General features: G+C 49.0%; 1 protein-coding gene across 1 annotated transcript in view; it reads right to left on the bottom strand.

The window, feature by feature from the left end:
* The window catches only part of PLXNA2 (plexin A2), a 219,098-nt gene that overhangs the window by 165,833 nt on the left and 25,772 nt on the right, over nt 1–27,493 (bottom strand). Inside the window, exons 2-3 of the mRNA XM_019666177.1 lie at nt 22,493–23,757; nt 16,761–16,943 (exon numbers count right to left, since the gene is read on the bottom strand). Coding sequence (XP_019521722.1) covers nt 16,761–16,943; nt 22,493–23,680 — 1,371 coding nt within the window. The 5' untranslated portion in view covers nt 23,681–23,757. The remainder of the gene's footprint in view (nt 1–16,760; nt 16,944–22,492; nt 23,758–27,493) is intronic.

The following is a 27,493-nucleotide window of genomic DNA, read 5'->3' on the forward strand; positions in this document are numbered from 1 at the left end:
GCTCCCTGGAGAACCTCCTTCGTTGTCCACGGCCAGGCAGAGACATCGTGTGGAACCCCAGAAGTCCTACCTCACTTGGAGGCATAGCACGCACTTAGAGCCCCTTCGACTCGCGTCAAAAAGATGGCTCCTGTCCTAGGGTTTCTTCCCCCTCCCACTTCCCTTTCCCCCTCTCCTTTCTTTCTTTTTAAATATTTATTGAATGTCTGCTACAAATGTTGGTATGATAGGCACAAAGATTCTATCCTAAAATTGCTGCGTGTACTGAGGCACAGAAAAAGGGGAAAGGGAAATTATAACACACACAACTACCGTAGGTAACATTTACTGAGCACTTATTCTATTTTGGAAATTGATCTATGTGCTTGACACATGCTAACTCATTTTACACGTCCCTCACAACAAGCCAGTGAGGCAGAAACTATTATTTCCAGTTTGCAGATGAGAAAGCAGGCACAGAGAGGTGAAGGGATTCTCACGACACCACCCAGACCTGAGGGGCAGACTCGGGAGTGAAGCCCAGGACACCTTGGCTCTTAGGCCTGGACTCTTTTGAACCATTATGCTCTTCTGCTCTGAGCCATGTGATGGGGTGCCATGAAGCACATAAGGGGGGCTGCCTGGAGGTGGTGCCACAGTATCTTGAAGATGAGAAGGTGATAGCTGTGTGAGGGGGAGGGAGATTCCTAGTCTCAGGTAACAATGCTGCCGAGGTGAGGAGCATGGAGACACATCTAGGTTCCACGGGGCAATTCTTCCCCTTTCCGTGTGGACCCCCTCCCTGGGTCTTTTGGCTGGGCGAGGGCCCACCCAGCTGACAGAACTCCCACCTTCTGGCCTGGTCTGTTTCTCTGGACACTCACTCAGAGCTGCCTGTTTGGCCTCATCTCCCAGCCCGTGCTGCCTGATTTGCCTTTACAGCCAAGTCTGGGCGTACGCTCTGTCTCCCACAGGTGCGGTCTTGAACAACCTACTCCTCCCACGTGCCTGATCTGTTCGCCCTGTCACGGCCCTCTGGTTCACCTCTTGGCCCTGATCTGCGTTCTTTCAGCCTCACCTTGTTCTGCTGACACCAGGTCTGGGGGGTGGGAGTTTGTGTGTGTGTGTGTGTGTGTGAAGGGGGGGCAGGTGGTGATTATGGTGTATCTGTGCCTGTTACAAGGGGTACCCACCATGTGATGGTCAGGCAGGCCCAGCATTTCATCATCTGCCATTTGAAACTTTTTTTAAACAACAAAAAAATCATACTCATAACCTTGATTTGTATATATATATATATATACACACACACACACACACACACACACACACACACACACACACACACGCGCGCGCGCACACACACACAGGAATTTGGAACTCAAAGGAACACTGTCTAAAAACCTGTGTACAAACCATTAGACAAAGAGTCTTAATCTTTTAGGGTCATAGACAGTTTTGAGAATGTGATGAAAGCAATGGGCTCTCTACACAAAAATCACACACATCAGAATGTTTGCCTAACATTTTTCTTCGGTAGGTCATGGACTTCCCCCCTGAAACCTGGAACACAGGTCAAAAATCCTGTGCACTCAACGCCTGCCATATCTCCCTACCAGATCTCCCTGCCCCTCTGACTTTGCAAGAGAGCGCTATAAGATGCTGGGCTGCAGCGCAGGGGTGATGAAACCCAGACAGTCCTGGCATTGCTTCGTTTACTCAAAGACAGCAGAAGCCTAGGGATTGGAACCCCCAACCTCCCTGTGCTCAAATGTCCACGATGAGGACACTAGCATAACATTGCTCCCCCACAGCCGGCCCTAGGGGGCCTGGGTGGCAGAGAAATTTGTGCCTCCGTTTCCATACTAGTTTAGTGCTGCTGAGCTCGCATACCTAGGCTAGGATTAGAATGGACAGAAGATGGTCATCCAGGTTCCAATCTCAGTGTCTTTCCTGGGTGACAGAGGGCAAATCACTTGATCCCTCTGGGCCAGTTTCCTCGTCCCTAAGATCTGTCCTTGGCGTTGTTAGAATGCCTAGATGAGCTCAAAATGGGCAATATATACATGAAAGCTCTTCATATACTTCAAACCACTAAACAAGTTTAAGGGTGTTATTATTATCGTGGCATTCAGAGAGTGACTGGGCAGTTCATACCAAGGAAATTCCCTTCAGGACTGGAAACCAGGGAGGGGGATAGAGATCACTTTTACTGAAAAGCATCAAGTCGAGGCCTGACATAGAAAATGATTTGTTCAGAGTCATCCATCAATAAACCCTGGGTGTGATGGGGGCCCCATAGCTTAGGATACTTAGCTCTGGAAAACTCCAGCAACATCCAGTGGCCCTGAGTCATCTGTTGCCCTGTCTAAGGCTCCCTCCCCTCAGCCAAGGAAAGAGACGCCGAGAGAGCAGCCTCTTCCCACACCCTGCTCCCTTGGTCCTCTGTACTCAGGTTGGGGCCCTTGTCTATGAAAATGCCAATCAATTTCCAAGTTTGGAGTGATGGAAAAACAAGAAGGTCCTTCATTGGGTCTACCTGCTGTTAAAGAGCTGACCTGGGGGAAAAGACCGGTGGAAATGACCAATCGCTGCCAGTCTCCAGAGTGCTCCGTGCAACCCTCCCTACATACGTGTTTTATGCGGCGTTCAGGCTGCCGGTGCCTCGGGCCCGCTGGCAGGTTTATGAGATTAAAGTCCAGTGCCCAATAAATAATTTAGCAGCTTACTGTGAAAAAAAAAAAAAAGAAAGAAAATACACGCAGTATAATAGCTACTATCTCCAGCAGTCTGATGTGGACAGACATTTTAAATGCACATCACTTTCACCTACATGTTTCCATTTGATGTGGAGTCCAACACCAATAAGGAGGAGAAAAGAAAAAATCACCTCCCCTTCTGTCTATGTCCGCCACAAAGATGGGGTTGATGAGAAAGAAAATTTTTCAATGCACTAATTATTCAGAGCCTTGTTGGCTGTCCTGCACTTCCCATCCCCCCCCCACCCCCCAATCTTCGCTCTGTTCTCTACTTTCAGTTGCTGTTTGTATGTGTAGGAAGAATCTGAAATTTCCAGTAGACTGATTATTCATTCGGCATTTGGTTTGCTTCTCGCAGAGGTGCCTTTTTGGAACAAAGTTGGCTCCAGGTGCCATCTCCTGCAGCGTCACAAGTGACTTGCTTGTGGGTGCAGTATAAAAGCAGAAATAAACAAACATCAATGCCATGGCCACCAGAGTCCTGGTCAAAGTTTTAATGAGCCAGAAGTAGTGGTGATTGGTTGGCAAGACTTGGCCTTGGCCATGACAGAGGGGAAGAGTATTGGAGAGGGAGGGGTTAGAGGTTGGGGTGGGTGTCACAGGGAGACAGGGTACAAGAAGGAAGAGAAACTTTCAGGAAGTTCCTCCAAGACCTGGAAGCATCATGGGAAACGAGTGACACACAGTGATCCACGTAGCAACATGAGCTGCCAGGAGAAGAGAACGTCAAAGGGAACCATCCTCTCCTTACTGGAAAGTCTCCCTGTTCTGATTGCAGTTAAGGGACAAGTGGCTTTAGTCGGGGAGCCAGGCATGAGAGCGAGTGACAGGATTTTTCTCTAGCTTTCAGGGAAATCTGTACCAACCCCTACTCTCCTTCTGTAGGTAGCATCTACCCCATACCCACCGGCCGCTGGGCTTGTACGGACACCACCATGCTTACCCCAACGCCTCTACTCTTTGCACCTCCTTGGCTTTGAATGTATTTATTGCCAGTGGTGGTAGTTTGTCTCCCTTTGTTTATGGCCTGGGACAGGCTGCCTACAAATAGCTCCCCAAAGAGTGGGGAACACAGGCATCTGCCATTCTGTGAGGCTCTTTTCAGAAATAAAAAGGACAGTCGTAAAATGTTACTACACTGGGGGGGGGGATGGAGGGTGGGTAACATGCATCATAAAAAACGTAATGGACTCATGCTAATACACAGACTGACTGCAGCCCAGGGGTGTCTGCTGAGCTCAGACATAAATACTGGGGAGACACCAAGGAGACAGGTTTTTTATTTCTTTAATTTGATGGTGGGGGGAGGTTGGGCACATTATTTCCTCTATTTCTCTGACTATGGCCACGCCTCTGGGGATACCACCAATCTGTCTGAGACTGAAGCTACTCAATGTTTTACGGCTTCCACAGCAGCAATTAGACTCTTGGAAAGACTAAAGGTGCAGGAGGGCATCACATTGCCTCATAGGGTGAGTCAATTTTGGGGTTTTGTTTGTATCATCCAAGATCTTGCAAATAACAAAAGAACAGAATGGGGCGAGGATAATTATGTTGAATGTGTGCTTGCTTGGATGCATGTAAGAGTACCTATGTACTTGCCCAATATCAGGCTAATTTCCAACATTAAAATGACTGATTTATGTTCTTTGCTTAGTGGAAATGAAAACAGCAGCATCACCAACAGTAACGCAACAAGAATCTGCACCTTGCTCAACGAAGGATAAAATGTTTGGTAATTAATGAAAAATTCCCGCACTGGAGGACTCAACCACACACATTGTTCTCTAGGGTTTTATGTGGCTGCATTCTCTGGTTAATGGTGGCCATTGGCCAGCTGCTATCTCCCCAGGCGTTTGCCGTAAGTGTGCACGCACATAGAATGGGTAAATGCACATTGTATGCGTGGGGCAGAAGGCGGAGTGGATCAAAACCCTGGATAAGAAGAACCTCCATTCTGGATGATGCTCTTGCTCCTGTCTCCATACCCCTGAAGCACTCAGAGCCTAATAGTTGCAGGCCCTGGACATAAAGATGAATTCAGTTGACCTAAGACTACTGGAGAATAAGGAGAAATAGCAGGAACTATGGTGACTACAGTTCGTCAAGAAGCCCTCGGCTAGCCTCTCAGGGTAGGGTGAGAGAAAGCCTGAGGCATTTGGAATTCACGTGCCTGTTTTCCAGTTGTTTCGGAGGAGTTCATTTTTGGTGTGCTGTCCCTGAGAATGGGTGGAAAATAAAATATGACCCCAAGAGCTAGTCCTTGTCCTCTGTCCCTGGACATATGTGAGAGGAGAAAGAGAAGAGGGGTGGAGATTTTATTAGGTAGAGAAGACCTGTGGTAAGCCATTCAGACACTTCTTTAACCTTATTCTAAGCTTTATGAAGTAGGTATTATTATCCCTGTTTGAAAGATGAGAACTCTCAACTCCAAGTTTCCAAGAGGTTAAGTAACTTAGCCAGGGTCTCACTTCTAACAAATAGTAGAGTTAGGACTTGAACTCAAACCATTGTCTTCTCACAATGGCTTAAAAATGTGAAAGGAAAAAAAAAAATCAATAAATGATGATTTGGAGGAAAAATGATTTCTAGTCTGAAGGTCAAAAGAGCAGAGACTAATGCAGCCCTTCTGCCAACTGGTGCATATTATTACTCCACGTGATAAAGTAGGTGGGGGATCACTACATGTGCTATTGTTGGGAAAGGGTTAGAGAGCCCTTGTGTGCACAGTGACACGTGAGGACTTAGACTGGGGTGAATGGCGCATCAACAATCTCCAACACTGAACTGGGGGCCTGATGATAAGAAAAGACCGGCCTCCCCAGTAAACAAGTATGCTGCAAATTTACCTGGAAAAGCATCCCATCGTAAGAGAGAGCTCACGCTTTCACACCATGTGCAGCAGTGGGCTCTTTCACATGTGAGGTTACCCAGTGCTCTGTGGTCCAGGGAGTTCTCTGGGTGGGGGCCTTTGGAATCAGTCGTGAGTGGGGTCCTTTCCCAATCATCTACCCAGACATGAAGCCCAATCGGGCCTATCGGTAGAGGTTTGGCTAAGGCCCTTTCAACCAAGCTTAGAGGCATTACGAGGCATTCCTCTTCCCTTAGCTGGCTCGTAGCCATCTTAAAGTCTGAGAAAGAAATCACTATAGTATCTAGTCTCTTAAGCTGAGCTGGCTAGCTTTAAGTTAGGCTTCAGGAAGACCTTCCTGACTGTGAGCTGTCTGAGGCTTGACCATGAGTGACCAGCGCTGGCTCTGGCACACTCTTTCCTAAAGACTTGAAAAGACTGTGAGATAGCTAATTGCTGCCCACAGCACTGGGCAGGAGAGAGCCTTCCCTCCAGCCTCACCTTTGCTTGCTGGCATTTCAGTAAAGGCCCAATACAGATATAGAATGTATAATTTTCACATCATTCTTGGCAAATCCCAGGTGCGCCCCATTAGCAGAGTTCCAAGGATGCCATTTTCTATCAAGAAAAAGACATGCCGCATCACAGTGCTTAGCTCAGGGCCCTATTAATAGCAATCCTAATTATATGGCTGCAAATTTAATTCATAGCAATGATTAGTGTCAGAATCAAAGACATCAGGCATCAATATTGATGGAATTGCATAAGCCCCATAAACAGAGAACAAGCATTCCGGCCCTTCCCCCACAGACGTGGTTTGCTGTTAACTATTGCATTAATGTCTCTTCCAATTTTGCCAGATGGAAATGACTCCATTTCTCAGTGCCCTCCTCCCCCTGAAACCTTTGCTCTGAATGGGTATGACTGGCACACAAAAGATCCCAGACAGTGTCTTTGAAGAAGAGCCCTGAGGCTCCCAGGGATGCACGGGTGATGGGCCCAGGCCCCACGCTTACATAGCAGCTCTTGGCCTTGTCAGCAACACTCCTTTGTCTCCCCTTCAGAAAGCTCAGGCAAACAATGGTGCCCAGAGAAAGAGGAGTCAGCTGGGGACTGTGTGTGGCACAAAAGGCTGCCGCCCTATCCATTGTGGCCTGGGCTGAGATGGGTGGGGAGGGGGAGGTGGAGGCCTGAGGTGAGTGACACATGGCAGCGTGTGCCGAGGTGACAGCTGCCAGGTCCTGGGTTTCCAGAGCATCTTTGCTCAAAAGAGTGCAAAGTATTAGCCCTGCCACTGTCCTCCCATGCATCTTCTTGTGGCTCTCTGTAGGGCAGGTGGTGGGTTATGGATGGACAAACAGAATGTGCTAGAAGCTGGTGGTTCACAAAGTCCAGGTCTGGGGTCTGAAAGATCTGGAGTCAAGTCCCAGCTCTCCACTTAATAACATGACTGGCCAGTTACTTAACTTTGAGCTCGGTTTCCTCATCTAGAAAATGGATATAATACTAATTCTTATCTTACAAGAGCATGTGAGGCGTACCTGAAAAAACTCTTAGCTCAGGGCTTAGCACAAAGTAAGTGCTTAATTTACAACAGCCCCACCCCCACCCCCCAAAGGTGGCATGCCTAGAGAGTGGACTACATTAAGACTCAGGATACTCAGTTTAGTGTTCTTCTAATTTGTCAGAACGTCTTAGTTCCAAGGCAAGAATTTTGGGCTTAAATAGGCCTTCTTGCTGGCCAGGCTCTAGAAAGAGCCCCAGGACATGTGGAGTGAGGGCCCAGAGATGCTGATCACCCCAGAGCAAGGCTGCGTGGTCAGACCTGGGATAGAAAGCTCAGCTAGACTCGCCCTTAGGGAAGTTTAGGCTAATTTTAGGTTCTGCTTAGGGAATGCTTGCATGCTGGGGAGAGGTGGAGGTTAGTCTGATGTTTTGTGCAGAAGAAGTGTTCTTCCATTTGACATAAAGAGAAGGGACCCCAAATTGGAATCTAAAAACCTGGATTTTAGTCTTGCCTCTGTTGCTAAGAATCTGGGTGATCTTGTGTAGGTCGCCTTTCTAAGCCTCAGCTATCTTATACATAAAATAGAATAATGACCCAACTGCCCAAAAACTGTAGGTTGGATGCGTTTTCTAAGGTCCTTTCTAGCGATAAAATCCGGGGAAGATTCCTGACCTTGCACAATGGAGCCCACCCTTTCTCTGGGGGGCCCTTGACTGCTCTGCAGGGTCCCAACTCCACAGCCTCTCCTCCTTGCTTGACTGCGCTCTCACCCACCTTGAACAGTAAAGCATGAAAATTCCCGATTTGTTACTAAAGTCTGTTTGACGCCATTGCCCTTTACAGGTTGAGGGGGGACATCCAGCTGGTGGCAGTAGCCTTTGAAATAGAAAACCAGAATGTGGTATCAAAGACTGATGGCTGACTGGGACAACCCCAGAGGCACCCGCTCCTAAACTTCTGCCCCACCTTGGAGCCTAGAAACCTTTCTGGAAGCTGTGACCAGGAGAGGGACAGAATCCCAGGAAGAGACTCCAAAAGACAGAACCTCAAGGTTGACCTTCATCACTTGTATTCCATTTACTTCCTGCTTCCCTAGACAGAAGAGCACATGACAAGAAGGAAAGAGAAGTTCAAGTAGCGGCAGGCTTTCGGCTTTGTCATCTTTGGACTATACAAGTGACCTAGGTGTATGCTAGGCCCATCTCCACCTGAAATACTTGTAACTCTGGTTCCAATTCCCACGTCTTCCCTTGATTTACCCTCTGACCCTGAGCAAGTCTATAATCTCTCTGCATTTTGGTGTTACCATGTGCAACAGAGCAGAGACCTATCCCAGCCCTTCCTGTTGATTTGAAATATTATGGGACTAGTGAGCTAATAGAAGCCAAAGGAATCTGGACCCGTGGAAGAAAAGCATGGTAACATATAGAAGGAGCAATGGTAATACTAGTGACAGTCACACTCGTAGTGAGAGTGGTAATAACAGCAATGGCTGCCACTTATGAAGTGCCTACTATGCATCAGGCTCTGTATTAGGTGCCTTACATCCCCCATGTCTGACATGCATAACAATCTCTCAAGGTAGCATTAGTGTACCAGTTGAGGAAACTGAGGTCCCCCCAAGGTCACACAGCTACTCTGAGGCAGAGCCGTGCAGCAATGAGATATTATGGTTGGCTTCAGAGCATGCAAAGGGCACACGATGGCCCTGTTTCAGTTAGTTTTGCAAAGCTGTTAAGAGCAAACCGCCACTTCCCCAGCCTCGCCCCGGGGAGGGGTCAGTACACATTGTTTGGTGATATGGGACATGGAAAGCTCTCACTGGTGACTAATGCAGCTGGTGCCAACGTCCAGCAGGATTAGATTAGTTCAGCTCAGCTGGTCTAGTCTTCTAAGTATTTTTTTCCCATGACTCAGGGCTGGGGGCAGGGAGCAGGGGGCAGTGGGCAGAATTCTCTTCCTTCATCTGACCTTGCAAACATGTCACTAAAAAGGAGGCTAATATGACAGCTCCCCTCCCCCAGGGAGGCAGAGCAGAGTGGGCTTGGGGGAGAAGCCTCAAAGATGTTTTGATAATCCTGGGAAGCACTTTTGTGCCAAGCGCTAGACTAAGTGCTTGATTTCATTTAGTCCTTATAATCCCCATGCAAAGCACTCATTACTACCCACTCTACAGAAGAAAAAAATTGAGGCTAACAAGTTAAGTAGTAATGGTAATATTTAAGTGCCTATATGCTTAAGCTTGGGACCAGGCTTTACATGAACTATTTCAGTATGCTGTATTTTTTTCCATTAGCACGAATTATCTTCTAAACATACCATTTTGTGCTTACTAATTCTGTTAGTTTTTGTTTGTCTTCCCACATTGAGATATAATCTTCATCAGGGTAGGCAATTTTGACAGTTTTGGTCACCACCATACACCCAGCAAATGGCACATAGTAGGTATTCAATAAATTTTTGTTCAATTCTGGATTATTTCATTTAACCCTCACTCCAATCTCATGGGGCAGGTATAATCATTGTCCTCATTTTCACCCGAGGAAACTGAAGCTCAGAGGTCACATGGCTAGTAGTTTGGAGTCCGGGTGGCATCTCATAAGCTTATATGCTCTTCATTATACAAATCTGTTTCTACCTGAAGGCAGAGGACTAGTCCAGCTGGTCTTTGGAGGTCCTGTCCAACCCTGAGAAATATGTCTCTGTTCCACATCCGCAATCAGGCAAGACTCAATGGCCGAAAAGGGTACGCATCTACATGGTTTGTGTTTTTCTAAAGATGAGAGATCTGCAACATTAGTACCTTGGCCTCTTGGAAATTCTGCACAACCGATTTGGGTCACCTGGATTCTGTGAGCTCTACCCGCCTCCCCCACCCCATCCCGGAAACACAGTTCCCTGTATTTCACCTGTCCTGTGATAAAGCCCTGAGCTCCAGGCAGCTCCCTCTTGGATGCCAGGCCGCCTGCTGAGCACACTGCCTGATGCCTCCTACAGGGATTATCCAAGATTGAATAATATAAGGAGCTGCACAAAAGGTGCAAAAAAGAAATGAAACTTTAGTTTCTCCCTTTCAGCATGGCTCTGGGAGATCAAGGCCTCCTCCCCTGGGGTTAGCTGGGGCTCTGGATAGAAACCCACACCCCCTTCTCTACACCTGTCACGGTCAAGCAGGGGACGTGGTGGCCAGGGGTGGGGGTTTGGGGAGACTTTGTAAATATGACTCCTTCCCTGTGCCAACCAAATGCTGCCTTTCCCAGCTTTCAGAAGACCAGTTCTCCAGACCCAAGAGGCCTATAAAACAACAAAACAAATAGTGAGTTTGGCGGCAGGAGCCTGGGCAGGGAGCCAGACTCATTCCTAGGGCTATGGTGGTGAGCTCCAAGCTACCACCAGCCCCTTCCATGCAGGCCCCAGGGAAAGCGAAGAGGGTGTCTGCTCTCTGCTCCCCCAGCCCCAGCACTGCGGAGACGCCTGGGGAGTTAGGGCATCGGATCAACAGTCACAGGTCCCAGAAGGGCCGCAAGGTCTCCTAGACTTGGCCCCGCAGGCCTGGCTGTTTACTCCATCCAGGGTTCACACTGAGACAAGTGAATCATTTCCACTCAGAGAAATGAGTGGCTATTGTTTGGAGGGGTTGGCACAGAGAGAAAGGCATGTTTCCCAGCATTTCATCCAACTTAGCCTTCTGTCCGCCAAGACAACTCCACCCCATGAGGGAGGCAAGTCACAGGTTAGGAACTTCCGCGTATGTTTTGGGAGGAAGTATAATCGCCAATGCCAACATTGCCAGTGAAGGGGCCATATAACCTTGGGCAAGATACTTAGTATGTCTGCAGCTCCGTTTTGCACATCTGTAAAATAGGGCAGAGATGCAAGAGGTGATCACCACATTTAGTTGAAGTGTTTGCGGAAGATGGAAAGGACCACGGAAAGGTATCTTGTACGTAATCAGTGTATCAAATAACTGAGCAGTAACCCCGGGGCCTGGGAGAGTTAATACTTCTGTGCTCTCCATGGATTCTTTTCAGTGTCTAAGCTGCTACTGCAAGAAGCTCCCAGTTTTCCTGGCTTTGCTTAATAAAGTGTCGGTGAGATTGCAAAAAAGAATAGAATTGGGATGTCAGGGCTTCCTGTGGGCTGCGGGCTGGAGACCTTGGGTTGGTATGTCCCTTTGGGAAAGGCAGAAAGAATTTCCCTCAAAAATTTCACAAGCATTTCAGCGGCTGGCTGTTAGCTAATGGGAAAGAAGGTGGTGCCAAGAGGCCAGGGCCCTTCCCAGAACTTGAAAAAGGCTGTCTCTGTGGATTTGCAAAGACATCCAGGAGTCATAAATAGAGGGCTGGCGGGACAGAGGGGAGCAGTGGTTACCTGGGTTTCTGTACCTGCCTCCCTGCTGTAGGCAAGCCAGCTCTGCTCGGAGTGAGGCAGATGGCCGTCCATGCTGTTCTCGAGATCTCCAAGCAACAGTATGAAGGCAGCCCCTCGTTCCACCCCACTCGACATTTCTGAGAGTATCACCCCACCCACCCTCCTACAAATGTTAACCAGAAAACAAGCGCTTTTCCTGTTACCTATCAGCAGTTCTCTTGTTTCCTTGAGTCCTCGTCCCACCACCACCCAACCCTCCCATCTCTTCCTCCCCCTCCCACCTATCTAATGCATCATAACGTCCTCCTTTGCAAACCAGCCACATCAACAGGCGTTACTCTTGGTGCCGGATCTACTCCAATCAGTGCAACTGGGTGTCTGGCACGGAGAAGGTGCCCAATAAATTTGAGATAATTTTAATGAGCCCTTAATGTGTGACATAAATACGAAGCAGAGGGGGGGGGGGTCCCTGTCCTTTGGATCTGTCAAACTCAAGATAAGTGGACACATTTGCAGGTGCTCCCTTGTCAGGTGCTGTCAGCAAAACTACATGCCATGTGGGGTCTGAGGAGGGCACTGCTCGCAATGCTTGAAGGGACAGGGTGGAGGACAGGCCATCAGCCCTCGAGCAGCAGGCGAGGTTTCCTTGGGGGCAGAGAAAGAAGAGCCATCACTTCCGGCTGCTGTGTAAGGCCCCAGAGCCGAGGGGCTAGTGGAGGCCGGCAGGGACGTGGAGCCGGGGCGGAAGCGGCAATTTTAGCAGCTGCAGATGGAGAGAAAGAGCCAGAGGGAGGCTGCCCCAAGTCCTGAGACAGTCCTTCCCCTCATGTGCTGGTGGCTTCTGGCTGCTGGACTTGGCCCTTTCCCTCCTGTGCCCCATGGGAAGACTCGAACTTGAATGGCCTCCTGAAGGCCTCCCTTTAACATGGGAAGCTCAATTAAATGAGTGCGTTTCCTGTTGCCACTACTCTTCCTCCACATGCTTTGGTATCTCTTCTGCGGACTCCCACAGCCTGATCTTAGCCAGGAGGGATGTCATCTCAGTCAGCTGTCCCTCCCCGAGCTCTTGCCCCAGGTTTGCCTGCCCTCATCACCTCGGCCAAGCCTTGCCCTGTCTGCGCCCAGCACCTCCTCCTTGACCCTGAGGGGCTTCCACCATACTTTGAGGGCAAGCTGGCCTCCAGCCACGACTTCAAAGCCCACAGCCAGGGTGCCTTGGCCTCCCTTGTCCCTGCTCCTCCGCTCTGCCACAGCCTGTCCTCCTTTATCACTCATTCCTACCAAATGAGTCAGAGAAAGGATAACGGCAACATGAAAAAGTCATGCGGTCCGTGCAGCAGCCCTTTCTACAGCTTCCCTGATCCGTGATCATCCTGTCTCTGCGTGAATATTTCCAGTGACTGGGAGCTCACCCCTTCTTGACTCAAGCCTTTCCATTATGGGGCAGTCTGACTGCAAGGCGCTTCTTCCTGATATTAAGTGGGAAGCTAATCTATTGTGACTCCTACCTGTTGGCTTGATTTGGCCCTCCATTTTTCACAGCTTAGGGGCTAAACGTGCAGATTGTAAACCAGGCAATCAAGGTTCAAATCCCGGCTCTGCTGTTTACTTGCTAGGTGGCTTTGGGCACGTTTCTTTACCTTTCTTGGCTTCCGTTTCCATCTCTGTAAAACGGAGGCGATAATAGGACCTACCTCACGGAGTGATACAAAGATTAAGTGGGTTAATAGATGTAAAGCTCTTAGAACAACACCTGACACATAGTAAGTGCTCGGTAAATTATAGTATCTGAAAAAAGCTATTTTGTCTCCTCCTTTGCTCCTCTTACCTTGGCTTAACATCCCTTGAAAAATACTCTTCATACAGCATGACTCCCACGACCTTCCCGGTCTTATTTATGTCACACTTTCCCTTACTGCCCTCTTACAATGTCTCCAACGTAGAGCCACCACTTGTCATGTCCAGGAAATTGTCCTTCTGTTAGTAGGGTGAAGACTAACTAATTTCGCTACAGCTGTATCATGCAGTTGGCCCATGTCATCCTTGTGGTCAGCGAAAACCCCAAGATCCTGCTCACTTGCTCCTTAGGGTTCAATCCTCTGTCCCTACCTTCTACCTCACCAAGTCCTCCAGGCCCCTCCGTACCCTCTAGACCCTCCTGGCACATGCTTTACATCTACTCAGTGTGGCACCCAAGGTCTAGAATGCCCTTCTCTCACACCTCACCTCTTCCATTTATCTGTCTCATTCCGTCTTTAAGCAAAACCTGGTCATCGTCCTCCCTGATAAAGCCTTCCAGATTGATCGCTCCATTGTGGATGGTTTCTCTGGGATTGTTCCATCCCTGTGGTGAATCTTTGCCTGTCTTCTTATCACCGGTCATGCACTGACCCTTACCCTTTGCCGGTATTACACCTCTCCCATCTTGGTTTTGAGGTCTTGCCTTTCTCTGCCTGTTCCTTCTGCATGTTTGTGGCTCAGAGGCAGTGGCCTCACCTGTGATGGTCTCCTCGTGACTCACTGGGAACAGCATAGGAGCAAGTATATGACACAGAGCATAGCCGCACCTCATGGTCATGCGCTCCTCATGAGTCTGCTTCCTCTAAACGTCCCCACTCAGGAATATCCTGTTCCTGCAGGCTGCCGTGGATGAGGGCTGGACGGTCTGACAGACGCCCGGTCAGGCAGGGAAGAAGTGGGAAGTTCTGACACAGCCTGCTTCCCTTCCCTCTCCCAACTCTCAGTTAGTTTTATTTTTCTTTATTTTCCTTCCTGTGTTGAAAGAGTTATGGGGCCTGGACCATAGTAGGGTTTCCTGGGGACATTCCATAAATTCCTCATGGGCCCATTTCTCTAGATAGTGATGGGTGGGTACACGGGAGGCCAGAGGGAGCTGGGGTGTGAGTACCGGGTGCCTCAGAAGAGTGTGGGTGGAAAGGAAGGGTGAGTTGCACAGAGGAGGAGGAGGGGTATTAGAGCTCATAGAAACAGTCAAAGAAAGGTGAAGCAGAGAGTGAGAAGGAACAGCCATTGCAGGATGGGACAAGCTGTAGACAGCCATGCCCCCGGTCTTGTCCTTGAACCTACTGACTTGCCTCCATAGTGGCTTGTCCGCCAGAGTTCAGAGAACTTAGCTCACTTGGGTGTGAGGCTTGGAACGATGCCCTAAGCAGCCCTTGCGTACTGTGCAAAACGCAGACATATGGGGAAGGTCAGAACAAGGGTCCCTTTGAATCTTGCTGGGTTGGTTCTCCTTTAATCAGTCCTCATCCATCCATTTAGCAAACATGAATGCCCTAACTCAGATCTGGGACCGAAGACAGTGGAGGCACCAGCCCCTGGCTGAACTCTGTAGCATGCCCGGACCCGAAAAATCGTTCTCAACCTCCATGTCTGGGCACTGTGGCTGCTTCTTTAAGTAAATGGTGCCAAATTGGGTGTCAGGGCAAGAAGCAACTTGTCCTAATCTCTATGCTTGGACAAGTCACTTTTCTTCTCTGGGCCTCAGTCTCCCTGCCAAACAATGAGAATAATGGGCCAGACGATCTTCTAAGTTTTCTTAGAGAACAGTTCTATTGTTCAAAACAGTTTAGGGTCCTATCCCATGTGTACTTACACAGTGAAAGGAATAAGGAAATAAATATTAATAAAGTATGACCTCTGTCTTTAATAAAACTTTCAAGAGAATAAAGGAGACAGAATTACATGAGTGATCCTGAGCTGTGCCTACCACTGGCCCCTGGAAAGCCTTTGTGCAATTCAGAAAAAGGTGCTCTCTGTGGGCAGACAGCTTAGTAAGAGGCGCCCCTCTGTGTAGATGCGTGTGCCCTAGGGTACATGGCTTGACAGGAAGAGCTGAGGCCAGATTTGACACTGAGAGGCCCCTTGGTCCATTGTCCCTGTGCAAGGTGTAGTCTGCCCAGCTGCACAGGTAAGTCTGCTGAGCAGGGAAGTAGCCAACTCTGGGCTCCAAGCTGAACCCTGTCCTGCTGGAATACGCCACATTTAATCCTTAGTGGAATCTCACAAGGAAGCTCTTTTCCTCCCCCATTTTGGGAAAGCAAACACAGGGACCACACTCATCCTGTCTTCCAAGTGTCTACAAGCCCAGCCAGGGTCCACAGTCCCAGACAGAGTAGAGGGCACAGGACAGAAACACGTAGGCACCTCTGCACAGAGTGAGAAAGGGTTAAAGGGCCTTAGTCTCATGAGAACCAGAAGAGGTCTGCAGGGTTCAGCACTTCCACATAAACCCAGACCAGTTTTTTTGTTTTTTTTTTTCACCTCCTCTGGCAGCAACTCAGAACAAGCAGAACACGGAAATTCTTCCTCAGCCTCCCTCCCTGCCACCCTCCTTCCACATCCCAAACAACATCTCTCCCAGGCTCTGAATGGATTAGGAGGCAAGCGCTTCAGGGGTGATGTCAACAGCAAGGGTGAGATGTGGTAAGGTCTTGCATGTACCTTGATCCACAGATGGATGGACTGGGGAGAAGCGGCAGGAGGGTAAGCTTGGGGAAAGGGGATTAGCTGGTACCGGAAAGAATGTGGCCTGCTGTAATCCCACATAATGAACCAGATTGTACTCTGTCTCCACATTGTAAGCACTAGACAAGCAGGTACAAGCTGCTGGCTTCAGTCTGCCACACAAGAGGCTGCCTGTGCTGCCCGCCCTACACAGCCCGTGCCCTCCAGCCGGCAGGGGTGCCCAGGGCGGGCACAGAATAAGTAGCCTACTACCTCCTGGCAGCTCAGGTCTTGGAGGGTGGGAGTAGAGGGGTGGGGAAGGGTCTGTGATTGCAGGACGAGGAAAGACAGGAGAATGGCATCTTACCCAGGCACCATATGCCATGCCAGAGCAGCCCCACCATTTGCCCATGTTCTTAGAATGGAGACCCATAATCTGCTTCAACCCGCTGCTTTCAACTCGGTGAAGACTTTGACCAGTACCATCAACTCCCCAAGCCGTGGGGAGGAATTTTTCAGTTCTACTTGACTTGGAGATAGAGTGAAAAATGTTTCTCCCTTGGGCAGACGTGCGTTCCTACTTTCTTGAAGTTTGGGCAATATTGAAATATGTTTGCATTCCTTAGACACTTGTTGACTAACGGCTAAGGGAAGTTGCTAAAAGATGAGTCAATATGAACCCCTATCTACTCCCCTATCCAACATCTTCCACCAAGAAAATTAAGAGTTGCCTATAGTTAAATCTCCCAAAAGAGCTACCTTCTAGAAGGGGCTCCCAGCTGAGGAGCTGAACGGCATCAGGGTATGTGGGCTTACAGGCTCTTACCTTTTTCAGCTTGCCGCTCTTAGTCCCCACAAAAACCACGCTGTAGCCATTATAAACGTACGAGGCCACTGAGGTCATTCGGTCCCGGCTGGTGGTGTAGAGAGTCAGGCCCTCCACTGGAGTGGAGCCTCCGAGAGGTTGGTTGATGTCCAGTCCACAGAAGTTGTCATCTATGGGGACAGGCTAGAGGGAAGGGGAGGGAATTAGGGTGAAGAACAGCAGAGGCACGGCAGTCACTCTCCACTAGCCCACCCCCAACCCCCCGCCCTAGAACACCAGGCTTCCGAGAGGTACAGACATGGGGGCAAGGTCCTTTCACAGGCTGCAGACAACGTCTCCCCAGCTGACCCACGAATCCCATAATGACTTCTGTGAAACCAGAGAGGAGGAAGCAGCCTTCTTCATCACCTACAGTCACCTAGTCACTGTTTTTCCAAGAGATCCAGGGGTAATTTGTAAAGCTGACTGCTTAACCACTTTTCTGGTCATTTTCATGTCCCTGTGGACAGTGTTATTTTGTGCAGGTCTTTCTATTTAGACGATGGAGATTTTGTCTAGAGGCAACACCCCAGGATTTCTACCAACCTGGAGAGGATTTCTTGTTTGTTTCTTGGGCTGCAAGGCCTCCCTTTGGGCCTAAAGAATTTTAAGCCAGTCAGCTATTCACCACATCCTATACTGGGGATAAATTGAAAAGGTTCATCCTAATATCGAGCAGAAACTTAACATTTTGAAAAAGTTACTTAACCTACACAAACCTCAGTTTCTCCATGTGTCATGCAACTTGTCCACCTTTCTGAGAGAATCACTGAGGAGCAAATGAAACAATGCATGCAGAAGAGTTCAGCTGTGCAATGATTTCCACTACTGTACGTGTTCAGGAAAACAGAAAGACAAGAAAATTCTGAAGCCGATGTCCTTCTTATTTCCAGACTTTTGAAAGGAGTAATGATGTGCCTCTGTGATGCATTATCTTTCAGGATAGACTGGGGAAGCTTAAACAAATAAAAAAATAGCTGGACAGACAGCAGGAAGACCTGAGCTCTAGCCTCTGCTCTACCGCTAAGTGGTTGTGTAAACTTGGTCCAATGACATCCTCTTTGGGGATGTTAAAAGGGAATGCTAAATTGATTATTTCTAAGATCTCATTCAATTAAAAAAAAAAATGAAAAAGACTGTGTGCTTCCTGCAGACAGGGGCTGCCCAAGGGCTGGTGTTCCCTGCAGTTTCCATGCTGGGGCTGGGCCATGAAGGGTCCTCCGAAGTGCCCTCATTGGCTACAAACGTGGAAGCCTGTGAGCAGAGGCTGCAGACTCTGGGCCAGAAAGAGCCCTGAATCCTGTGGAAGCTGTTCCTTCTGGGTCTGGAAAGGCATCCCAGAGGAGGAAGGAAAGGACTCTCATGGGAAGCACAGAAAGCGTTAGGGAGCGCTCACAACCTGTTCCCTTCGACCTCCTCTCAAGCTTACCAGGGACGAACAGGCTGGCTCATCCCTCACTGACAGCCTCCTTTCCTTGGAATCACTGGTTTATAAGCTAGGGCATGTGATTATTAAACCAGGGACTTCCCTTCCATTCCTGTCTCAGGTCTGAAGGAAACAGAGACTCATCTTGTGATTCCTTTGTGGTTTGTATAGTACTGATGTTCTTGCTACTGGCAGAAATGGTGGTACTGCCCACGTGTGTGTGTGTGTGTGTGTGTGTGTGTGTGTGTGTGTGTGTGTGTGTGTTTTAGGAAAGGAAACTAACTTTTAGGTTAAGAATGACCTTAATTCCTGGAATAGATGGAGTTCCACCTAGCAGAAGGGATAAGCTTTTCAGGAAAGGAGTAAAGCCAAGACATGAGGGATGACTGCACACTTCCGTATTCAGTGACATCACATTGGTGGCTTGAAATCAGTTACGGTGGGAGTATTTACACCATGGGAATTGGCAAATACTTCTAATCAAGGCTCCTACCACCAGTACTGCCTACATGGAATCAGTTGTTTAATATATACCAGATCATCCCTAAAGCCAATGTGAAAATTTCTTGCTCCCTAGAAAGGCAGGTCAGAGGAATCAGCTACAACTTGTTGCATTTTCTGCTTGTCTTTCTCAACCCTACACCTTAGGAAGTAGGTGCCCTGGTAAGATTCAGGAGACATCCCGATTGTAGTTCTCTCTCTATGACTATCTAGCCCCCCTGACGTTGGTGGCTCATGTACCGTCACTGAGCCTCAGTTTTCTCATCTTTAAAGTGAAAGGACTGGACTAGGTAGTCATTAAGCTCCCTTTCAGCTCTAAAAGTCCTTGATTTCATGGCTTCAGTTTCTTTCCCACTTTCTCTTGGAGCTGGTAAGGTTGCAGACATAGGCACAGGTATAGCCTAAGCAGCCTTCTGAGAAATAATGACAGAAGCAAAATCTGCTGGTGATTGTGAATTTCTCTACATCCCTCCTGACTATAGAATCTAGACTATAAAGACAATGGCTTATTCTGAGCCCAAGCCCCTGGGATTGGCTGGCATTTCTCTGTCTTCTAAATTGTCATATATTCCCAAACACCTGATGTTCTTTTTCTTTGGCTCAAATGGTGAGATCTGGAAGTAAGGCTGTCCTTAAAGCAGCATGACTAGACAGAAAGACCTTGAACTCAGAAGTTATGCGGGTTGAACTGAATTCACATCCTTGCTTTATCATTACTAGTTGTGTGGATTTAAGCCATTTAGTCTTTGTGAGCCTTTGTTTTTCCATCTGTCAAATGGGAATGATAATCCTTGCTTCATAGGGTCGTATTGAGGATCGAGTGAGGTGACACTTAAATTACCCAGAACAGCCTTTAAAACATAACTGCTATTCAATGAATGATAGTTCTCTCCCTCCTCTCTTTTCTGCGGACAGAGCTTATATCCTTCTTCTGAGAGTTCCATGTCAGTCCAGAGATCATGTTAAAATTAACCCCTGGGACCACAGCTTCTCTCACCAATCCTTAGCCCCCTCTAAGGCCACCAAATACCTCTGGGTCCCTGGGTCTGGGACTCCTTGGATTATAAGGTATCTCTCTTACTGCAGCCTCACCCTTACTGCTGTGCAGGCTGCACCGGGAGAGCGATGCTGGGGGGCAGGAGTGAAGGTGGGGGGTGAGGGTGAGGGGCTGTTTTCTCTGAGGTCCTGGTCCTACCTGCTGTCACCTCTCTCCCAGTGCCTTTACTGCTCTTTGGTCACTAGCCCAGGCTTGTCTCTCTGCGAGCCACTGGAGCCAGAGAAGGGTGTAGGCTTCCTCTTCCCTCTGGCTCAGGAGCAGGCAGGAATCAGCAGTTTCCTCCTGACAAGGCCCCCTCTGGGCAACCAAGCAGGACTCTGCAAGAGGGTTAACCCTTTCATTTCCTCTCCACTTCTCCTGACTAGTTGGGGCCATAGGTTATGGAATTTTAGTGCCATAAAGACCTTTGGAGATTATCGAGTTCAACCTCCTAATTGTACAAAAGTGAAATACCAGCAAATTACTGGTTCTTTATTATTATAACAAATATTAATAATTACAGCTGCCATTTATTGAATGCTTATTATGTGTCAGGTATTGTGCTAAGCATTTTACATCCATGTTCTATTTGATCCTCATAATAACCATAAAAGAGGGTACTATTATCTCTATTTTAAAGATGAAAAACATCACAGCTCAGAGGAGGTACAAAATTTGTCCACAGTTTCAAGTGGTAGAACTGATTTTTAAACACAAATCTGTTGAACTTCAAAGCCTACTGTCTGAACTTTAACCACTATCCTATCATACCAAGCAAATGATGGTGTATAGACGAGCAGAAGTATAGCCGAGGCATGATCTGTTTGCTTTAAGAAGTGGTTTTTGGTTCTAATGCCAGGCACCCTCAATTCAGGGTACTCAGAAGGCAGCGATATGAGCCTCTTGGTCTCACATTTTCCCTGAGGCTGCAGATCCAGAGTCCACAGCACTTTGCACAGCGATCTATCTTAGCACTTCTCACATGGCACAACAGTTAACTAACAATGGTAAGCCTATCATGCTAGGCACGGCGTTAGTTTTGACATATATTATTTCCTCTGGTCATCCCATGAAGTAGGCGTTATGATTCTCATTTCACAGATGATAACATAGAGATAGAGATGCTAAGGTACTTCCGAAGCCAGGAAACAGCATAGATGGAATATGAACTGTGGTGTTTGCCTCTGAAGCCCAAACTCTGAGCCACTATATTGCATTGCTGGCTATTTCTCTCTCTCTCTTTCCCACTCCCTCTCTCTCTCCCACTAGGTTATGAGATCTGTGAGGGTGATAATCATGTCTTTTCATGTTTGTATCCTAGTGCCAGGTACAGTGCTGGGCACTTGGAATATCTTCAATACCCTTTTTTTTAATGGATGGAAGGATGTGTGATGGATGGATTGAGGGAAATATAAATGGATGGATGGATGGATGGATGGATGGATGGATGGATGGATGGATGGATGGAGTGGATCATGGTGACCACTTAGATGGCAGCAACTTGACCCTCTGACAGGACAGTGCTTGCCACTGATTTGCTTGTCTCGGGTGTCCTCTTCCTCTATTCTTTTCCCTGTGCCCAGGCACCTGACTGTATTTCCCCAGTTTTCAATCGACCAGCCAAGCTCAACTTCCTTCGCTCTCCTCTGACTTACACATCCAGCCGCCGACTCAACCCCCTCACTTGGCTTCACAAGGCCCTGCAAGGACATGACCTGGTCCCTGTGACCTCTGACCGGCCAAATCTCCTGCCACCCTTTCTCCCACGTGAGCCGATCTAGCTGCAGAATCCTCCTTGTTATTCCTCGCGCACTCCAGGCATGCCCTGAACTCTTTACACTTGCTGCCCCCTCTTTCTGGAGTGTTTTCCCCCAGATACTCCTATGGCTCGTTTCCTTTCTTCAGTCTTTGCTCAAAGGCCACTTTTTCAATGAATCAATCCTCTCGGGTCCTGCCTCTTCCCTTTCCCCGCTTTATTGTTCCCTATAGCAATTATCACCATTTGACAGACTCCATGTTTTATGTATTTATTTGTCTTGCCTCACTAACGAAAGCTCCATGAGGACAGGAGCCTTTGCTGCACGGTTCACCGCTGAAGCCGGCAGTGCCTACAACAGTGCCTGGTGTGATATAGACACTATGTATATATATATATATATATATATATATATATATATATACACACACACACAGTTAACCCTGGAACATGAGTTTGCACAGGTACACTTACTTGTGTTGTTTTTTCAGTGAGTCCTGTAAATGTATTTTCTCTTCCTTATGATTTTCTTAATAACAATTGCTTTCCTCTAGCTCCCTTTATTGTAAGAACACAGTATATAATACATGTAACATACAAAACATGTGTGTGTTAATTGACTGTTTATGTTATCGGTAAGGCTTCCAGTCAACAGTAGGCTACTAATTAAGGTTTTGGGGAGTCAAAAGAGATACACCGATTTTCACCTGTGCAGGGGGTCATCACACCTAATCCCTATTGTTCAAGAGTCAACTGTATTTGGAATGACTCAATGGTTGGATCAGCAAAAATGCCCTGAGTGTCTGGTACGCATCAGAGTCTGTGTTCCCGGTCGCCACCTGACAACGTGAACCTGAAAACCTCTCTCATTTCGGGCCCGGGTGGTCTAGGAGCAGGGCGTGCACCGGGACACAGGCAGGACAGTTGGAGCCCGAACTCTGGATCAGGAGTCGAGCGGGGTGAGCCTTCCTTACCGCCTTGGTGCACTGGACGTCCTTCCCCAGCAGCCAGTTGAGCTCCAGGTTGCCCTCACCCTGGTAGCAGGACTGCAGGCGCTCCTTTATCTGGAAGTTGATGGCTCGGATGGGGAAGGCACACAGGGCAGAGTCATCGGGCGGGTGGTGATACTGCTTCTGCCCTTTGGAGAAGATGGCGAAGAGCACGTCATCCTGGCTGCTGATATTGAAGGCCTGAGCCAGGGAATCTCCGGGCTTGGCCAGGTAAGCAGCCTGCAGGAGGCGGTATTCCACCCCAGCCCGAGTGCAGCCAAAGGGCAGGGACACGTATGAGTGGAACTTGGGGTCATCCTTGCAGAGCCTCACGATGCGCGAGGTGTAGAAAAGATCTCCAGCTGAGTTGATGGCCATGCCCTCAGGGGTCTCAGGCTGGACGGTGAGGAAGTAGACAAAACCTCCACTGGCAAAACCATAAATGTAGAAGATGTCAAAGTGGGAGACCAGGGCCAGGGTGTCGGAGGGGATCTTGATGAGGGAGGAGACGAAATCACTGTGTAGCTCGTAGTCGAGCATGGCAGAAGACTCAGGGTCCCGGGGCAGCTTCCTGCTGGACAGAGTCGGGAAGTAATCTTGCTTTCCATCCACAGCGGTGCCAATGAAGAGCTTGCCATCCTGCCCCTCGGAGCGCACGATCACCCCGTACATCGTCCCCGTCTTGTTGACGCTAGACAGGTAGTGTTCCTTCTTGTGGGACGGCTCCACCAGGATGAAGAGGTCATCCAGCCGCAGCAGCTTGCAGACCCCCTGGTAGAGGCTCCCACAGGCCAGCAGGCGGTTCTCAGGGTAGTCAATGATGAGCAGCTTGTTGACATTGTTGGTGAGGGTGAGCACCTCGCTGCAGGGCTGCACAATGAGGGGCGGGTAACAAGACTTGTTGTCCTCTTCCGGGCCTGTCTTGTGAGCCACCTGGATGGTCAGGTTGCCCGTCAGCTTGTACACCCGGTTGATGGCCCCCACATACACCGCCCCCGTCCCTCGGTGGACGGTCAAGTGGTTGAAGGTCCAGTCACGGTTCTCAGAGTGGAAGGTGCTGAACTGAGGCATGCCGGCTACTGGGGGGGCCAGCAGCACCCAGACCGCTGAGAGCAGGACCACAGACCAGCTGTCAACTTCTATGGCCCGTGGCCAGGGCCTCCTCTGTTCCATGCTGAGAGGGGCGAGGATGAGGAGGCAGATCCTCTGAGCCCTCAACGCCACCTTCCTGGGTTGGCCCTCACATGGTTCTGGAAAACAGAAGGCAGGGTGGTCAGACAGAAAATAAGTCCTGAGAAGAGTGAATCGGATGGCTTGACCCAGGGTCCCAGCCCTGGCTGGCTCTGCGAGTTTCTTCCTTCTCCATGTCGGTTTTTCTATTTTTAACATACTTTCTCCCTCTTTGAGTTGTTCAGGGAATCCTATTATCTATTTTGGTCCCCAGCCTTTACACTGTAAAATCCTTTCTTTTACTTTACAAAGCATCTCTATTTCTGTGCTCTTAAGACATCGTTTTTACCTCTGAGAGAGGTTAAAAGGCTGTTTAAATTCACTCAGCCAGTCAATCCCTGTGTTGGGACTAAAGTCAGTCTTCCCCACCCAGGTGTCATGTCTGTCCTCTCCCAGTCAGGTGGAAATCTCCCATTTTTTTTTAACGCTTGTTAGGAAGGTCCTTTCTCAGCCTCTCCTGGCCAACTACTCCCAGAGTCCGATATCATAAATAAATTCCTTCTTATTTCAGATTTCCATCCCCTCACATGGCTGTTTCCTGACTTTCTCGTGCTCTGTCTTCCACAGGGAAGCACTTCTCCTGAAAACAGCGCTTCTCGCCGCCTCGTCCTTCCCAGAAAGAAGAATCCCTGATGTTAGCTGTTAAAATTTCTTAGAAAAGTGAAATGCGCTGTGGCCGATAGGCCTGGGATTCCCACAGGTGCCATTCAGAAGCCAGAACAGCCCCGGGGAACTGGGTAGACATCTCCCTCCCCATCGCACATTCTTCTCTGGGACACGGGAGGGTGGCAGCCACTGCCTCCCAGGGAGTGTGGGCTGCCAGGTCTTGAGGACAAAACGTCAACCTCTGCTTCTCTGCAGGCAGGACACAGGAGGAGTCGGCATCTTCGAGAAGGGGACTGGCTATCCAAGTCCAGCTTTAGCCACCTGGACAAGAGTTTTGGGTTTGGAAAACGGGGAGAGGAGCAAAGGGAGGCCAGTTGAGGGTCAGTCTCGTCCCAGGACTGCTGGGGCCTCGTGGCTGTTTCGGGATCCGTGAAGTCACCCCCGGGCCTCAGCCTGCCCTGCCAGGGCCCAGTCAGGCTCCTGCCCTGACTCCTTTGCTCCTCCCCCTCGCCCTGGACCCCCAAGCTCTAAAGCTTCTCTGTTTTCCAAGGAAGCTGCCTGGATGGGCAAAGTGGGGTTCCTGTTGAGAGTTTCTGGGGACCCTTGGGCAGCAGGGTGGGAGAGAAGAGGCTGTCCCTTCCCTCTAAAAGCACTGCTCCTGACGAGTGTGGAGAGGGACAGTGGCAGCAGCAGGGGGGACAGTGGCCCGTCTAGCAGAGAAATCTTCACCCCCAATGGAGACTTCCCGGCACCCTTCTCAGGCAAGTCCAGACAGAACTCTGGGTGGTGAGGCGGCAGGAGTGGACACACCCAGGCCAAAGATGGGGAATTGGCTCCAAGGCGGCTTAGGAAGAGTCCCATTTCTTTCCACTCCCCAATCTGGCTGGACTGGATTAAAATTAGAACAGATGCCACCTTTGGGAATTTGAACCATTTTTGCTCTGTGTCTTTAGAAACTCCTTCCTCCACCTCAACTCTGCGTCCTGGGCCTGATAGCCATCATGGTGCCAAGAGGCAGGCCCCACCTGACTGCTCTCTTCCAACCAGGCTCCACCGGGGGTTCTGGGGTGACTCACGAGGCCCCAGGCTTCCTTGGAAAGAGGAAGGCAACAGCAGCGTGCGGTCCCGGCTGACCTCAGGGGACTCCGACACAGCCCTTCCGGCCCCACGCGCGCACACCAGCAAAGTCTCCCGACAGACAGCTTTCAGTTTGAAAACCAGAGTTTATTTTTAGCAATGTCCTGGGGCCGGTAGCAGGACGTGAATTCCTCAAGAGGAGCCACGGAAAGGAAATAACAGAATTTCACATTCCCCAGCTGGAGAAGGAGCTGCAAGAGGCCATGCCACTCTCTCTGAGTCAGAAAGCTCCTTTAGCCTCATGTTGGGGGCCGTGCATTCCACCAGGGGCCCTAAGGATGATTCTAATTGTCACCATGCTGCGCTTCGGGTTTTGCCTTTTTAAAAGTGCTCTCTGAGATAATCTGGCACTGAGTTTGTGCATAGCACACTCCTGCCTTCTCCACAACGTACATGCACATATATGTGTAGCCCGTGGCTGCAGGAAGGGGGTCCTGGTAGCAGAGAAAACATCAAAGGACACAGCGTGACTTAAGATCACCCATGTCACCTCCCTGCCCAGCATCTCCCTGAGACACAGTTTGAATTGTGAGTGGCTTTTGCTGATAGGCAGAGTTTGGGGACAAATTTGGGACCCTGGGCAAGTCAAGCCTCATCTCCCTTTCTGGTGGAATGGGGATAATTACAGTACCTACCTCTCAGTTTGTCATGAAAGTAAATGAGATAATGCAGGGAGACCTCTTCGCCTGGTGGTGGCGGGCACACAGTGAATGCTCAACTTTTGCTAGTTATTATTTTCATTGAAGCCTCCCCAGGAGGCTGCTCTTCAGGAATCCTGCCTAAGCTCCCGATTTCTCTCTTTGCTCATATTTCTCCTTTCCATGGGAATGAGCATTGTGATCCCCTTTGACCCCCAGCTCTCCCTGACCTGGTGAAAGGGTTCAATCTGGGTTTAACGTGTCAAAGGCAAGAGAATAGATCTAAGGTGATCTTCTCTATCATACTACTGCACCAGTCCCAACACAGCTTCTCTGCAGCTGTCAGAGAAGCTGGCAGAGGTGCAGAACCCTGAGAGTTGAACTATAAGTGGGAAAACTGGCCTGGAAGCTAGAAAGCATGAAGTCATGGAGCAGGAGGAAGAGTGGAGGACTTGGGAGCCCTGGATTCAAATTCTGCCAGTGTCACCCATGAGTTGGATGGCTTTAGACTGGTCTAGTATCAACTTAAGCCTATTTTTTTTTATCTTAAAATAAAGGGTATTGAAATTAGCCAGTTTGTAAGATTTCTTCTTTCAGATGAAATAATACCTTGAGGCTTGCTTCTTTCAGCTTCTGGAGTCTGCGATTGAGATAGCAGCTGAGTCCTTCTACCCAACCTGGTAAAGCTGGTTAGGCCAGGATTTCTCAGCAGACCACTATAGTGGTCTTTTTCTCTTTTTCTCTTACTCCTCAATTGCATCTATTCTGGATCAGACGGCTCCTGGTGACCAGCCATGTGGATTTATCCCATGGGGCTCCAGGGTCATCCAACTAGGAGCAGCAGGCACTGGTGGACTGGAGTCGAGAGGCAGCCTGGTTTCAGGCCGTGCAGGGGTGGCCGGGGAGGTTCACACTCTATGTTAGGAGCGTGGTTTCACAGGGACAACTGACTTTAACAGCAAGTTGAGGGCCTCTGTCTTTCCGTGTCAAGGCTGATATAACCAAGTAGCTGTTGCAAAGCAGGGCCCAGCTGGCAAAGATCAAGTCTCCTACTTGAGCTCAGAAGAAGGGGGATGGGCACCCACCTTTTTACCTCTGGTGGGAAGCTGTGTGGTGCAGTGGTTAAATGTATGAACTCTGAACTTAGATGCCTGGAGTCAAACAGAGCTGATAGCTGTGTAAACTTGGTCAAGGTCCTTAGGCATTCTGTGATACTATCTCGCTACTATCTACATGCAATGGGATTAGTACTAGCATCTGCCTCATAGGATTATTATGATAAAGTCAGTTAATACATATAAAGCTCTTAGAACAATGCCCAGCCCATTTTAAGTGTTCATTATACATGAATCTTTAGTAGTAGTGATCTATTTGT

The sequence above is a fragment of the Hipposideros armiger genome, unplaced genomic scaffold, assembly GCF_001890085.2.
Source record: "Hipposideros armiger isolate ML-2016 unplaced genomic scaffold, ASM189008v1 scaffold_464, whole genome shotgun sequence".
NCBI classification, from domain to species: Eukaryota; Metazoa; Chordata; class Mammalia; order Chiroptera; family Hipposideridae; genus Hipposideros; species Hipposideros armiger.